The sequence below is a fragment of the Oculina patagonica genome, chromosome 1, assembly GCF_052425735.1.
Source record: "Oculina patagonica isolate OP01 chromosome 1, crgOcupat, whole genome shotgun sequence".
In the NCBI taxonomy this organism is placed as follows: Eukaryota; Metazoa; Cnidaria; class Anthozoa; order Scleractinia; family Oculinidae; genus Oculina; species Oculina patagonica.
Genome location: NC_135758.1, coordinates 39,331,251 through 39,345,567, shown reverse-complemented (window position 1 = coordinate 39,345,567; position 14,317 = coordinate 39,331,251). Strand labels below are relative to the sequence as shown.

The 14,317-nt window shown below is 38.4% G+C and overlaps 2 protein-coding genes across 3 annotated transcripts; one reads left to right on the top strand and one right to left on the bottom strand.

Moving 5' to 3' along the window:
* Positions 1–208: 208 nt before the first annotated feature.
* LOC144630106 (1-acyl-sn-glycerol-3-phosphate acyltransferase alpha-like) lies at positions 209–9,922 on the bottom strand. The gene is made up of 4 exons (XM_078488398.1): positions 9,280–9,922; positions 7,610–7,705; positions 7,024–7,096; positions 209–1,223 (listed from the first exon to the last, which is right to left on the bottom strand). The coding sequence occupies exons 1-4, from the start codon at positions 9,784–9,786 to the stop codon at positions 1,051–1,053; spliced, it is 849 nt and encodes a 282-aa protein (XP_078344524.1). The 5' UTR covers positions 9,787–9,922; the 3' UTR covers positions 209–1,050.
* A 102-nt stretch (positions 9,923–10,024) lies between these two features.
* LOC144630086 (cyclin-dependent kinase 9-like) lies at positions 10,025–14,300 on the top strand. 2 transcript variants are annotated; one of them, XM_078488375.1, is made up of 4 exons: positions 10,025–10,315; positions 10,641–10,725; positions 10,831–10,921; positions 12,434–14,300. In XM_078488375.1, exons 2-4 carry the CDS (start codon positions 10,705–10,707, stop codon positions 13,297–13,299), a joined length of 978 nt encoding a protein of 325 aa, XP_078344501.1. In that variant the 5' UTR covers positions 10,025–10,315; positions 10,641–10,704; the 3' UTR covers positions 13,300–14,300. The 2 variants fall into 2 exon arrangements, with proteins under 2 accessions (XP_078344501.1, XP_078344494.1); XM_078488368.1 differs by lacking the exon at positions 10,025–10,315 and adding an exon at positions 10,369–10,569.
* The last annotated feature ends 17 nt before the right edge of the window (positions 14,301–14,317 follow it).

The window sequence follows — 14,317 nt, the reverse complement described above, 5'->3', positions numbered from 1 at the left end:
AAAAACAGCTGAAGGGCTCAAATATTGCAATTCTTTGGGCGTTTTTAATAAAACAATTATTCCACTCGGGCTTGTTGGATACCGTAGAATTCCGGTTATAAGCCCTGGGCTTATACAACTTCGTAAGGGGTTTTGGGTGGGCTTAAGCGGAGGGGCTTATATCCGGGAGGGCTTATAGCGGAATGAAAACGTTTCAATCGACCCATGGGAGTGTTGATCGAAATATGTTTTTAAGTTAAAAACACATAATAAAGCATCATTTAGCCCTATTCAGTACTGTCATCTGGTAGAGGGGGGCTTATATCCGGGGGGCTTATAACCGGATGTATTTTTTTGTTTCCAGGATGATGGGCCTATAACCGGGGGGCTTATAAGCGGGGGGCTTATAACCGGAATTCTACGGTATGAGATCATTATAGCCAACTTATATTCAACACGCGCTTGTTGAATAATTGTTATTATAAATATTGGATTACATAAAAACGTTGTACATGTCTAAAAAGATTCACTATCTTGAATTTTGCCAAAAACCCAAAGTTTTGTGGAGATACGAGTCAGAGCCAATAAAACATAAAAAATTAAAAATTCTGAATGTTAAAAAACTGTATGATATATCGACAGTGTGTGCCTGATGTCATCACCTTTGACCAAAATCATGAAAATTAAAATCGTGATATTTGTGAAATTCGAACTCCAATATTTTCTTGAGTTCGAATCAGAACTCTTTAAAGTTTGCATTGTTGCTACGGGAGGCATAGCCATTTTATTTGTTATGCTTCTTTTTCATTTAATGCCATATTTAAATAATTCCACCCTAATTACAAATTGTGCTATCAGAATATGCTCATACAATGAAAGCTCTAAATAAATTTGAAAAAATAATGTGATTTTGTCTTTTTTGGATCAAAATAAGCAACTTTTTCGTACAAAATGTACACTTCATTCATTTGAGATAATTATTTTCACTTTTAAAATTTATATATTAAATAGTTTACTTAGATACAATCACGTAATATCTAAATGTTAGTTAAGTTTGCTTTGATTGTAGCATTACTTAATCTTTTTGTCTTCAGTTGAAACTGCATCCTTATCACTTTTTGAAGGGTCATCTTCAAGGAAGACTTTCAGCATTTGCTGGCGCACATTTTCTGTAAATTCTGGAACATCATCAGTTGTGAGTCCCTCAGTTGATATGGGAGCCAACACTTTTGCTTTGATGGTCCCTACCAAGAAATGAATTCAGAAAAAGTTAGGACAATGTCTGCACACTTTCAGTGCTATGGTTTATATGGTAAGCGGCAACAGAGGCTGCGGAGCGTTTTGGAACGTGGGGGGCTTAGACTGTCCCAAAAATACTCGGCAGGTTTTCATATTTGGAGCAACTTTTTTCCGTTTTAGCAATTTTTTGATTTCTGAGCAGTTTCTAGACCGTTGATTTCCGAAGATTCTCCGATTGTTGTTCAAAGGCCATATGAACATTTCCGTTCACTTTTCTAACTTGCCAAAGATAAATGAAGTTTCCCAAAGACTTCCAAGGAAGTTTTAAAGATGTTTGAACTCACTCAGGAGATGAAATATCTTGACAAACCAATTTTATGCTGGGCTTGCAACATTTCTCAGCACTAAAGCGTGGGGGGCTGAGCCCCCCAGCTTTACTGCCAATAGTACAAGGCAACTAGGATCAGCGCAACTTTTCCTGGATGGGATGATCTTTCATCACTACTTACTGAAGGCAGGGGAAAGGGGAATGGGGGAAGGGGGGAGAGTCCAGGAGTAAAGGGGATACGGAGTCCATAGGAGGCAGACAAGGACCTGAGGGTAAGAAGAGACAACAAGAAACTTAAGAAGGGGTACAATCTGGGAGTAAAACATACTGAAAGTGGAATAGTTAGACCTCCTGTGAAGAAAAGGTGTTTTGGTGTTTTTTTTTTTCTTAAGAATGCGACACCTGGACCCTGGCCAGGCCCAAGCCAAAAGCTGGAGTTTAATTAATGCAGTGCTAACCATAAAACACTATGATCATAAACAATCAACATTGGCAGGTAGTGTAAATAACACTGACAGTGGAAACATTAACTATATGCATAATTCAGTAATAATCACTTGACGCTTTAATTCAAGTTTACAAAGCATAGCTTGCAACATGTAAATACCAATCAAAGTCTCTTCGAGATACCGACTTTTTTTGCATGAAGTACGAGTCGAAGGTTTATCCTGTGCAGTCAAAAAGCCGTATGCATGATTTCAGCGTGGATTTTCTCGGAAACTATTGGAGGGATGAAGTTCAAATTCGGCGAAGAGATAGAGCAACAACTCACCGACCGATAGCCGTCGTCAGATAGGTGAGATTTTCAGTAGTTTGGCGTTAATTCCGGTTTGAAGTGGAGGAGGTCGCTGCTGGCGGCCGCCGACTTGCAAGCCTTGTCTCCTCTTTCTCTCTTACTGGCTTTATTTCTGCTATATTCTTATTTTGCATCTTTGTGTCATGGAAAACCGGTGTCGAAAAGTATTCTCCAACAATAATTCATTACTCATTAGAGCGTTTAAACTCGAGCGCCGTGTTGTCAAACAAACTGAATGCCTTCAAGCGAGCGACGACTCAAAATCAGTCCAGAATCAGAACAGCTCAAACCAAATGGACCAAACATGGATACTTGTGCTTATGGATTTCAGATGTTGCTCTTCATCACGATATTGAGCTAAACCCGGGCCCGACCGAAAAGCCTAAGTGTTCGTCTTGCGAGAAGACTGTCAGGAAGAATCAGGCGGCCATATTGTGTAATGGCTGCAAAAGAAGCTATCACGGCAAGTGTGTAGGGCTACGAAGGGACGACACTAAAAATCTTCACAACTTTCAAGCAGACTGGAAATGTTTGGCTTGTTCTCTACCACAGCTTAGCGATTCATTCTTCGATTTGTCTAATTCAAGCGAACTTTCAGATCATGGGCATTTAAATGATGCAAATAGCGATCTCTTCGACACTTTGCACGGATATGCAAATAAGAACTTCATTATCGGAAGTTTCAACATAAACGCTCTCGCTGGAAAATTCTGTGAACTTCAGGACTGGATCGAAACGTTCGACATTTTGTGTCTGCAAGAAACGAAGATAGATGCATCATTTCCAGATTCCCAGTTCGCGGTCAAAGGATATGAATGTTATCGCAAAGATCGCAAGAAAGGCGGTGGAGGTATTTTATTGTATGTTCGTAAATCCATTCCTTCAAGCCAAGTGAGAATCAGAAGCAAAGCAGTGGAGGCAATACTCGTCGACATTCAACTTGGACAGCGACTTATGTCTTTACTTAATGTTTACAAACCACCGTCAGTAAACAACCAGACGTTTACGAGCGACATGTGCGAAATTTTAGACGCAGCGATTTCAAACCGAGCTAATGTGTTATGTTTGGGCGATCTAAACTGCGATATTCTAAAACCACAAGACAGTGGGAAACAAGGTCGAGCCTTCTTAGATATCTGCGACATTTACGGCTTGGACAATCTCATAAAGGAGCCAACAAGAATTTCAGCTTCTAGAGAGTCTTGCTTGGACATAATAGCAACAAACTCTCCGAAATTTGCATTAAAATCAGGAACAATGGAGACAGGCCTAAGTGATCACAAACTGGTCTATACTATTCTCAACAAGAAATTATCCAAACCAGAGACCACTTTTACGAAAGGCAGGTGTTTTAAAAGCTTCGACGCGAATGCTTTCAATAAGGACCTTGCATGTGTGCCGTTTAATGTAGCGTATGTGTTCGAAGACATCAATGACATCTGCTGGGCCTGGCAAAAGATGTATACTGATGTGCTTGACAAACATGCACCCATCAGAATAAGAAAGCGTAAGGCGGCTTCCGGCCAATCCAAATTTATTACACCGGAGATAAGAAAGGCCATTCGAAAGCGAAACAGTCTAAAAAGAAAATTTAACAAAACAAGGAAAACAGATGACTGGGAAGCATACCGAGTGTTAAGAAATCGCGTGGTCTCCATGAGGCGAAAGTCTGTTATTAAACACTTTGATCATCTGTGCTGCTCACGTGCTGGAAATTACAGGGCTTTTTGGCGGTCACTACGTCCTCTTTTACACACAAAGAAACGTGCGCAAAGCGATTTGATCATTCTAAAGGAAAACAACAGAACGATTATCGATCAAGCTCAAGTAGCAGAGATTTTCAACGACTATTTTACAAATATCACCGATAAGTTAATAATCGATTCATACACTCCATTCCAACATCAGTCACATGCCTCTCGCTTACCTAAGAACAGTACAGCCAGTAAGAACTTTGCTTTTCGTTTTACAAATCACCACGAAGTAAAGCAAATACTCAACAACATCAAGACAAACAAAGCCCAGGGATACGATTTGATTCCGCCACGAGCAGTCAAGGCAGCGGCACCATCAGTGTCTGAACCGCTAAGCGATCTTATAAATACTATTATTGCAAAGGCAGAAGTCCCCGAAGGGTGGAAGAATGGTCAGATTACACCTTTACACAAAAAGGACAGCGTGTTGGACAAAGCAAACTTTAGACCTGTCACCGTGCTGCCCGCATTCGACAAAGTGTTTGAACGCATTATCCATACACAGATGAGTACGTATTTTGATACCATTTTCCACGACTATACGTTCGCGTATCGGAAATTTCATGGCTGCTCTGCGGCGCTATTAACACTTACCGAAGAGTGGAAAGAAAAACTTGATCAAAGCCACTTTATTGGTGCTGCTACACTGGACCTTAGCAAGGCATTTGACTGTATCCCTCACGATCTTCTGTTGGAAAAGCTTAGATTTTACGGACTGGATGAAAGATCGTGGTCCCTTCTTCAGAGCTATCTCTCACATCGCTACCAACGAGTCAAACTGGGAAACAGTTTTTCATCGTGGAATGTCGTTCGTAGTGGTGTACCCCAGGGGTCAATATTAGGACCGCTTCTTTTTAATATTTTTATGAACGATATGGCCTATGCTATAAACGAGAGCAGCTTACTAAGCTTTGCAGACGACACCAATCTACATGCCTCAAACGAATGTCCCCGCGCAGTTGAAAACATGATTAACCAAGATCTGTTCAATGCCAGCTCTTGGTTCAAACAAAACGGTATGATCGCCAACCCGACAAAATATAACGCCATGGTGTTAGGAAATGCTAGTCAGTGTGACATCAAGATCGAATGTGAGGGTAAAGAAATTCCAGTATCCAAGGAGATAAAATTACTGGGCATAACTTTAGACGATAAACTAAAATTTGATTCACACATTGCGGACATTTGTCGCAAGGTGGGGAGCCAAATAAACGCTCTAAGCAGGTTAAAGAACATTCTACCTTGTAATACGAAGGAATCCTTGTATAGAGCTTTTATTTTACCTTATTTTTCTTATTGTAGTCAAGTTTGGTATCACTGTGGAAGAAGAAATATAGAAAAACTGGAAAGAACAAATGCGAGGGCCTTGAGATTTGTGTACAGCGACAAGACCTCGTCGTACGAAGCGCTCTTGCGGCGTATCGGATCAAAATCAACCTTAGAAAATCGTCGCACTCAAGATATGTTATTGACTGTGAACAATATTATTCAAGGCAGGGCACCATCCAGCTTCAAAAATCTTATAACTGAAAAGAGAACAGCGTACAATCTTCGCGGTAATTTTAATCTTTCCATACCTAAAGTGAACACTACCAGATATGGTCTTAAGTCGTGGCGTTATGCTGCAGCAAAGCACTGGAACATGCTACCTCGTGATATTCGTTCCATGGCAGGCTCAAAGGACTTTTTGAAAAAGATTAGACAAACTGATTTCAATGTTTAATAATTATATTTTATCGCTTTTAGATAGGATTTTTATATTTATATATATATATTTTTTAGGAATCTTAATTTAGCTAGATGGTGTTGTTGTTTGTTTGTTTGTTTGTTTCTTTTCTTTTTTTTTTTTTCTTTTTTTTTTTTTTTTAACCATTTTAAAATAGTCTGATGTAATACTTTTATACCCTTTGTTTTGATGTAAATACTTTTGTAAATACTAAACTTGTAATCGTGGAGCACCTGTAAACTAGCTAACAGCTAAGTGTGTACTTTTTCCACGTTAAATAAAGTATGTATGTATGTATGTATGTATGGCCTTCGGCCAGCTAAATCAGTTAAAAAAGTGCTTAAAACGGCCCGCGCAGGCGAAGAAATACAACACATGAGTCGATAAACGTTTCATTAAACTTTGAGATATTTAGAGCGAAATGTAGTTAGATATGTTATTTCCAGAGCTTTATTTCAGTAACCCTTATAGATTAATCATTTCAAAATTTCTTTTGTTCGTCTCATGTCAACAACAATAATTAACCACGAACACATAGGGTGGTCTGCCTGTGATGCAACATTGCTGTCAACGCGAGGTCACGTCCCTAACGACCTAGGCTGATGACGAAATAGAATGGGCGCTTGTAGCGACCAAATTTGGCCTAAAAAAGAAGCCTTAAAAGAAGCCCCCATCTCTTGCATTTGTTTTAACTTCAATAATATCTTTGAAAAGAGCAAGTTTTTTGGTATGGTTTATTTTTGACGTTTGTAATTTTTAAACGATGTAAGTGCTAGTGGCTATTTATTCGTGTTTTAGTTACGCAATCCATTGTTTGTGCGACGCTTTTTACAGATCGCCTTTCAGACACACGTGCGTTGAGATAAGAAAGCTGACATGTCACTTTTAACATTGTTATATAACGTTTGTAAATGACAAGTCACGTTTTTTCCACGAGATCGCGTGATCACCCACAGCGGAAAGTAATCCCTTGAGAAATTAAAATATTCCCTTGAGAAATTAAAAAAGTCCCTTGAGAGTAGACAAGAATGACAAGAATGTTCCAAATTTTGCCCCACATAACTGCTATTCTCCTATTTTCGCTTGTAAACAAGCAAAAAAAAGTCGCAAAAAACACTACCCCCCCCCCCTTCATTAAGGTGCAGGCTCCATTGAATGTGCTTCACAAAATTCTTAAAAGGCAGAACCAAATGAAACTTACCATATTCAAATAACTTGTTCTTCTTGTTGAAAATTGAAGTATAATCATAGATCACAATTGGCACAATAGGGAGCTAAAACAAGAAATAAACAATGTCAAATATAAAGCGAAAGTCATGTATTCTCCCAATGTTATCAACATATTTAACATGTGCAGTGTTTCCAGTATTGAATGCAATGTACTGATATATGAAAAAAAAATATCGAGCCTTGCAATTCCTACATTATGGGAGGCACAGAGGCCTTATGGTAAGTATGCTGGACTCCAGATTGTGTGGTCCAGGTTCGAGCCCTGGCTGGGGTCATCGTGGGGTCATCAAACCGCAGGCAACGATTTGCGCTTTTTGCTGCCGTCAATCATTTTTAGTGGAGCTTTCGGGAAAGTTTAAACAGAAGTTCACTTTAAGGCTGAAAAGGTCACATCTGTGAGTTGTGTTGGTTGATTTTGATCCATTTTGTCTGTTTCTTTTTTTAAGGTTCATTGGCTGTCGCTATAATAATGATTGACAGCAGCAAAAAGCACAATCGTTGGTTAAGTTTTGAATTTCAGAGTTTGCATGTCTTTGAAAACTGCAATAATAATCTACCTGTGATTGTTGAGCCAAGTGAAATGCTCCTTTTTTAAATGGAAGAAGAGTTCCTGTTTGGCTTCTGGTTCCCTCAGGAAAAATCCAAAGATTAATCTGAAACAATTTCCAAAATGAAATTAGCTGTATCCTGAACAAATAAAAAAGCCAATACCACAGTACTGATCAATAAAAATTTATATGCTGATAAATCATAACTTAAATAAGTCTTCTGGAATAAAATTATATGTTATGCACCATTCAGGAGTCAATTCATTAATAAAAACTCATTCACTGATATGTTTGCCATAGCAATATCTGCCCATTGCATTGTAAAGGTACCTTACTGTTACTTAATTTTGCGTTTCTTTAATTTCACGTTTTTCCCGATCGTAAAAATATCGTGAAATTAAAGACCCGCGAATAAAAATCCCCGCAAAATTTAATACCCAAAAATTAAAATTTCACAGAAAAAAATGACTAACATGTACCAACCATAACATACACAGGATATGTATCAACTAAACATTGCTGCAAACTAAGTACCGAGACAAGGTGTATCCACGTTGTAGTACACTTAGAAGTCAATTTTGAAATATACGCTTTGCTTTTTCCATTTTACCTTAAAGGTTAATTTTTAAACATGCTTTGCACTTGTTCCAGTTTATCTAAAAATTTTAAAAAGTTGACACTTTTTAAAAAATAAAATGAAGTTGAGAATGCTTGAATCGTGAAATTATTGCCCTTTCTTCATATTTGCCTATTGAAATCACGAAAAATAAAACCCGCGAAATACTGTCTTGCAAAAGTCACGAAATAAAGTACCCGCAAAATTAAGTACCAATAAGGTACAGTCAACTCTCTCTAAGACGGACACCGTCGGGACCCACCTCAACTGTCCGTCTTAGAGAGGTGTCCGCCTTATAGAGAGTCAAGGTAACGTGACACCGGAAATTTTGAGACGATGAAGCTAAACGGCTATGCACAACGAGTGCACGTCTGTTTTTAGTCGCTTACGTTAGCAAAACCTATAAAGTGGAACTAAAATAATATCAGAAATTCAACTTGTTTGTTAATAACAAACGATAATACTGTAAGTAGAAAACTGAAATTTTGGTGCCCATATACAAGTTTAAGTAAAGAAGTAATGCGTTTTAGCAGTATTTTGGTATTCTAAAGGCGCTGACCTTCTATGCTATATGTCGATAACAAGTTTTGAAGTATTATAACTTTTTGTGCGTGTCCGTTGGTGGTTTCATAGTGTCCGTTGTCCGTCTTAGAGAGGTGTCCGTCTTACAGAGAGTTTTCTTACAGTAAAATGACTGAAAAACAGCAGGGACCATAACCAGGTGTCCGTCTTATGGAGGTGTCCGTCTTATAGAGGTGTCCGTTAAGAGAGAGTTGACTGTATTTCAAACTAACACCCCCCCCCCTCTTCATCCCCCCCCCATCTGTATGTTAATGAGTTTATTTTTGATTGTTTGGAGCGTATGTGTTTGCATTGCTTTCCTTCTACTAAAACAATGGAGAGCACCCAACCCTCCCCTCCCCTGCCCGTGTGTTCTTTGTTCACTGCTATTTGTTGTACGCGGATCATTGCTCAATATTAAGCTTATACCAGTGAACAAAGAACACACAAGTTTGTACATGGATCATTTACTTAATCAATTAACTGAGTCTGTATAACTTACCTTTTGATCACAGATCCATTTCGCCGTTTTATCCATAACATTCCTGGCGCTCTTAGAATGCCCTCTATTTATAAACACCATTCCAAAAAGCCAAGCCGCAAAGCCAAACAGAGGTGCGAAGAGAAGTTCTTTCTTCGCCAAGAACGTGGTTCTATGCGGGGTCGCCGTAAGCATCGGAAACACGTCCAAAGAACTCTGATGATTAGCTACAATTATGAAATTCTTTCCCTTGAGTGTATTAAAAACTTCAAGTCCTTCAACATCGCAGCGTATTGCGAATAATCTGACAAGGGAATTGTACACAAAACCTGCGACCCGATGAAAGTTCTCAACATCAAATGGATGAAACACTCCCACTACGATACAGATTATGGCGTAGAACATCATCAAACAATTGTAGCTAAAATACTTTGTGCGGAACCGGAAACTTGGCGATTTCCTGTACAGGACAATAAGTCCAACCAAAAGGCCTAAAAGACCTAACACAACGAATTTTAACTGCCACATTATTGTATTTTGTCTGTGATTTCTTGCTCCTTCACTCTCGTGAAGGCCGCGTGAAAGCACACAGAATTCCCACAATGCAATGGTTTGTTGAAAACCCAGAACCGCTCGCGCTCCCTGTAACTATATAACCAGCACTTTGCTTGAAGATTTCAGTTTGCGAACAAAAAAGGCGTTGTTTACGAGCGAAACGAAGCAAGTTATAGTAGCTTTTTCATCCCTAGTTGTAAATTGGTCGTTTATAATCGGCTTAATGTATATTGTTCCAGCAAATATGAAAGGAAAATTGGCAACTATTCCCGACAATTTCGATTTGTTGTGGTCCGTACTGCAAAGAGAAACATTTCAACAGGAGACGCACTTTTTGTTACAAAAAGTGTCATTTTATGATCGGATCGCCAAGTGTTAGCAAGAAGAAGCATAGACGAAGCGCATTAGTGTTCCAGGAGGGAGATTTTGTTCGAAAATTTCCACGCGTTTCTCAAGAAATGCAAATATTAAGCTAATGACGTCATGATCCGCCATTTTGAAGGTGAGTGCGTTGATTTCTGGGAAGGATTTTTTGCGCTTCTTCTCATCCGGGAAACTAGCTTCCTGTGACCTTCATTTTACCGGCGTAAGGAGGACAACGTGGTTTCGTACGCGATTGTCTTTTCTTTGCCAAAACACACTTTAAAACACTCGTTATCGCATAATTGTAATGAGTAAAGACCTCTTGGACTACCCTTTCTGCCATGATGTCAACAAATACGAAAGGATGGTTAAAATTGGCCAAGGAACCTTCGGGTTTGTTGACTGTTTCAGTCCGCCATTTTGTTAGTTCGACTTTGTCGTTGATTGTAAGAATTGTTTTGCAGTGAGGTGTTCAAGGCACGCAACCGAAAGAATCTTAAAGAAATCGTTGCCCTCAAGAAGGTCCTCATGGACAACGAGAAAGAAGGGGTATTTAATGTTCTTGTAAATACATGATTTGTTTGATTTAGTAGTGTTCCGTGCTTGTATATTTCTAGTCATTGAACTTTTGGTGTTTTTTGCACCATTGTTCAGTTCCCGATCACCGCCCTTAGAGAGATTAAGATCCTTCAGTTGCTGAAGCATGAAAATGTGGTGAACCTCTTGGAAATTTGTCGAACTAAAGGTAAGTTAAAATGATGGATATAGCTGGTGGATGAAAGTCCTAATTTAGTTACTCAATAATTATTATGCTGTGATAATTGTATGGAAATGACGATGTATTTAAGGCATTGATGATGGTTGTGATGTCATCTTCAGCATATCACCACTTTCTGAAGAGTAATAAACAATTTTCTGGAGTTTACAGCTTGATATGCATGTTCTGTACTTTAGAATTTTGTTTATACTCTACTAGAAACTCCAACATACTTGAATAAACCCTTTTGTTGTGTTTTTGTTTTCACCTTTTGGCATTGTTCATGTGGCAAAATATGTTGAAAGTACTGAAACGATCACCTGACAAATAGTAAAATTGACAGTTTTTAAAGTTAAAAACACTGTAGGAGGGTGTTGTTGTATTATAACTAAAAGTGCCTCCTTTTCAAGTGTTGCAGTTGAAAATTATTGGAATTAGAAGATTCTGTCAAGAATTTTCATCCATAATTATATACATTTAATGACTGATCCCTCAGAAATCCAGATAATTTTGTTTCCCAAGAATCTCATTATTTCCCAAGGTGAATAGCACAACAAAGACTCAGGAAAATGGCGGTCTTCAGTCAACATTTGTGGGCAACATTGCATTGTAACCCACTGTCGTCATAGATTTTGCAATGTTCCCCGCTCAGAGACTTATGACGGGAAACAGTTTTTATTGTTAAAAGAGGTGACTTCAAAGTAGCCAAAAAGAGTGTGCACTGTTGGGGAAAATTTCTAGCTATACATATAACAATTCTGAATAAGCCCAACTGCTTTGTCAAGTAATCCACAAGTGGGAGCTCTTCTTTTGTGGTTATGTCAGAGAAAGTACAGTAGAATTCTTGTTTCTTGAAACCTTAAAGGGAGTATGTCACAGATTTTAACTGATTTTGAGCCACCAAAATTTATAGTTGTGTTACAGGAAACCTGAAAATAATAGTCCATTTTTAAAAAAATGCTATGTAAGAGCACTGAAACCAAGGCTGCAAATAAGTTTTTTGACTTGAAAGGACATCTGTCCTTCAAAGACACCATCTTCATTGGACAAAACTGAAGTTTGGTCAGACATCGCCAAAAAAATTTGAATTTAATTCATTGTGCCGTAAAATAATTTACAATCACAAAAATGTTCAGACATCATGTCCGACCACACTTGGCATTTCGTCTGACATGTGCAAATTTTGGTCGGCCAATTTTCGATGACCGACGGTTATTTGCAGCCCTGACTGAAACTGTTAGCGAGCATGCAAATGGCTTGGATGGTAATGGATTGCAATTTGAAAAAGTTAGGCAAACATTTTCTAGTTGTTTCTGGGTGTTTTCGAAACATCGATATTTATAGCCGTAGCTTGATTTCTATCTGCAAATTAAGGTTATATATTCCTTTAGATGCTCAAAGATAATGTTCAATTTGGTTCTTGAAGTCTCTATAGTCAGTTTGACTGAAGATTACCTACATACTGTAAACTAAAAACTTTCTTGTTTTCTCTATTTTTAGCATCGCCCTATAATCGCAATAAAGGAAGTATCTACCTTGTGTTTGAGTTCTGTGAACATGACCTTGCTGGCCTTCTCAGTAACCACCAAATCAAGTTCTCAACGTCAGAGATGAAAAAAATGGTGCAAATGTTGCTAAATGCGCTCTACTTCATTCACAGCAATAAAATCCTTCACCGAGATATGAAGGCTGCAAATGTTCTCATTACTAAGAATGGTGTTCTGAAACTGGCTGACTTTGGGCTGGCTCGTGCCATTCATCTTAACAAAGAGCAGAGTCAGCGCTACACCAACCGGGTAGTGACCCTTTGGTATAGGCCGCCGGAGCTTTTGTTAGGTGAAAGAAATTATGGCCCTCCTATAGATCTGTGGGGTGCAGGTTGCATCATGGCAGAGCTGTGGACACGAACTCCGATCATGCAAGGAAACACTGAACAGCACCAGTTGACTCTGATAAGTCACCTGTGTGGCTCCATTACTGCTGATGTGTGGCCAGGGGTGGAGAAACTAGATCTGTTTACTAAAATGGTCCTGCCGGCAAATCAGAAAAGACGTGTAAAGGAAAGACTACGCAGCTATGTTAAAGATCCCCTTGCTCTTGACTTAATTGACAAGATGTTGACCATCGATCCAGGTCAAAGAATTGATGCAGATACAGCTTTGAATCATGATTTCTTTTGGAGTGACCCCCTGCCCAGTGACCTGACGCGCACGTTGAGTTCTGTCAATACGTCTATGTTTGAATTTCTGGCACCCCCGCATCGTGGCAGAGGTCAGGTACCACCACAAGCTGCTGGGCCAGCTCGTGTGGGAGCAGCAAATCAGCCTAATGTCGTTCAAAGTGGCACATTTGATAGGGTATTTTAGATTTAATTAATTTTCATTTGACATTTTTGCATGCAGAGAAGTATATATTGTATTTATACTTGAATTGAGAGTAAAAGATAGACTCAAAAGATTTAAAAAAATTAAAAAAATAAGAAAAAAATTGCAAAAAAGAAAAAAACCCAACAAACAAATAACAAAAAGAACTTACCACTAAAAAACTTTAAAAAGAAGCAAAAAGAACAAAAAATATGAAGGTCACATGTTTTAAAGCTTTGTTTCTTACAATCTGCTGCATTGATCATCAATGCTAAAATACTCTTACCTTGCCACGTTTTTGTGCAGGCTTGGTACAATTTTGTAGTTCTGTTGAAAGCTAGCTCCACAAAGAGTAGCTTGCATAGTAGGCTTGCGTGGTTTACCAAATAAATTGTGATCAAAATCAAGTCAAGTTCAGAAAGACTATTGAAATTACTTGTCATTTGTGTATGTAAACTGTACAGAATTAGAAGAACACAGTTGTTCAAGTGGGAAGACTTCAAATGCTTTGCCAAATTTGTATCGGGTAACGCATATCAAAGAAGGTCTGGTTCTTATACCAGCACTGTTTGATTTCAGTTTTATACAGTAGAAAAGCTAACAGCACTATTTTTGAAGTCGTGTTATCCAGTTTTCTTGAATTTTATTTTTTCCAGTATTTTCTTTGAGAATCAGGAATTACCACTATAAAGTGTTTTTGTACCAGCAATATTTCTCTTTAAATGGCTTTTGCCAAGTACACATATTTAATTAAAGTGGATAATTTAATCATGCAAGCACAGTGATGTGCAATCATGCTGCATTAGTTTGAATGTGAACAGTTTTTATTTTATAATTATGAATAGTTATCCTAGGGATGTATGTTACTGTAAAAACAGAAAATAATATTCAAGATAGAGTGATGGAATGGTTTATGTGCCACTTATGGACATGTGGTTGTACTGGTAACATACAAAATAGTAATTTAAGGACAGTTACAAATAAACCAAGCGCAACAGTTGTAATTGTGTTGTCCAAAGTT

Excerpts from the sequence above, each read along its gene's own strand:
- LOC144630106 (XM_078488398.1), bottom strand. The coding sequence starts at position 9,786 with ATGTGGCAGTTAAAATTCGTTGTGTTAGGTCTTTTAGGCCTTTTGGTT. Across the intron at positions 7,706-9,279 it reads AATGGATCTGTGATCAAAAG|ATTAATCTTTGGATTTTTCC; the intron begins GTAAGTTATACA and ends AAATTGTTTCAG. Across the intron at positions 7,097-7,609 it reads ACTTGGCTCAACAATCACAG|CTCCCTATTGTGCCAATTGT; the intron begins GTAGATTATTAT and ends TTCTTGTTTTAG.
- LOC144630086 (XM_078488368.1), top strand. The coding sequence starts at position 10,484 with ATGAGTAAAGACCTCTTGGACTACCCTTTCTGCCATGATGTCAACAAA. Across the intron at positions 10,726-10,830 it reads TGGACAACGAGAAAGAAGGG|TTCCCGATCACCGCCCTTAG; the intron begins GTATTTAATGTT and ends ACCATTGTTCAG. Across the intron at positions 10,922-12,433 it reads GGAAATTTGTCGAACTAAAG|CATCGCCCTATAATCGCAAT; the intron begins GTAAGTTAAAAT and ends CTCTATTTTTAG.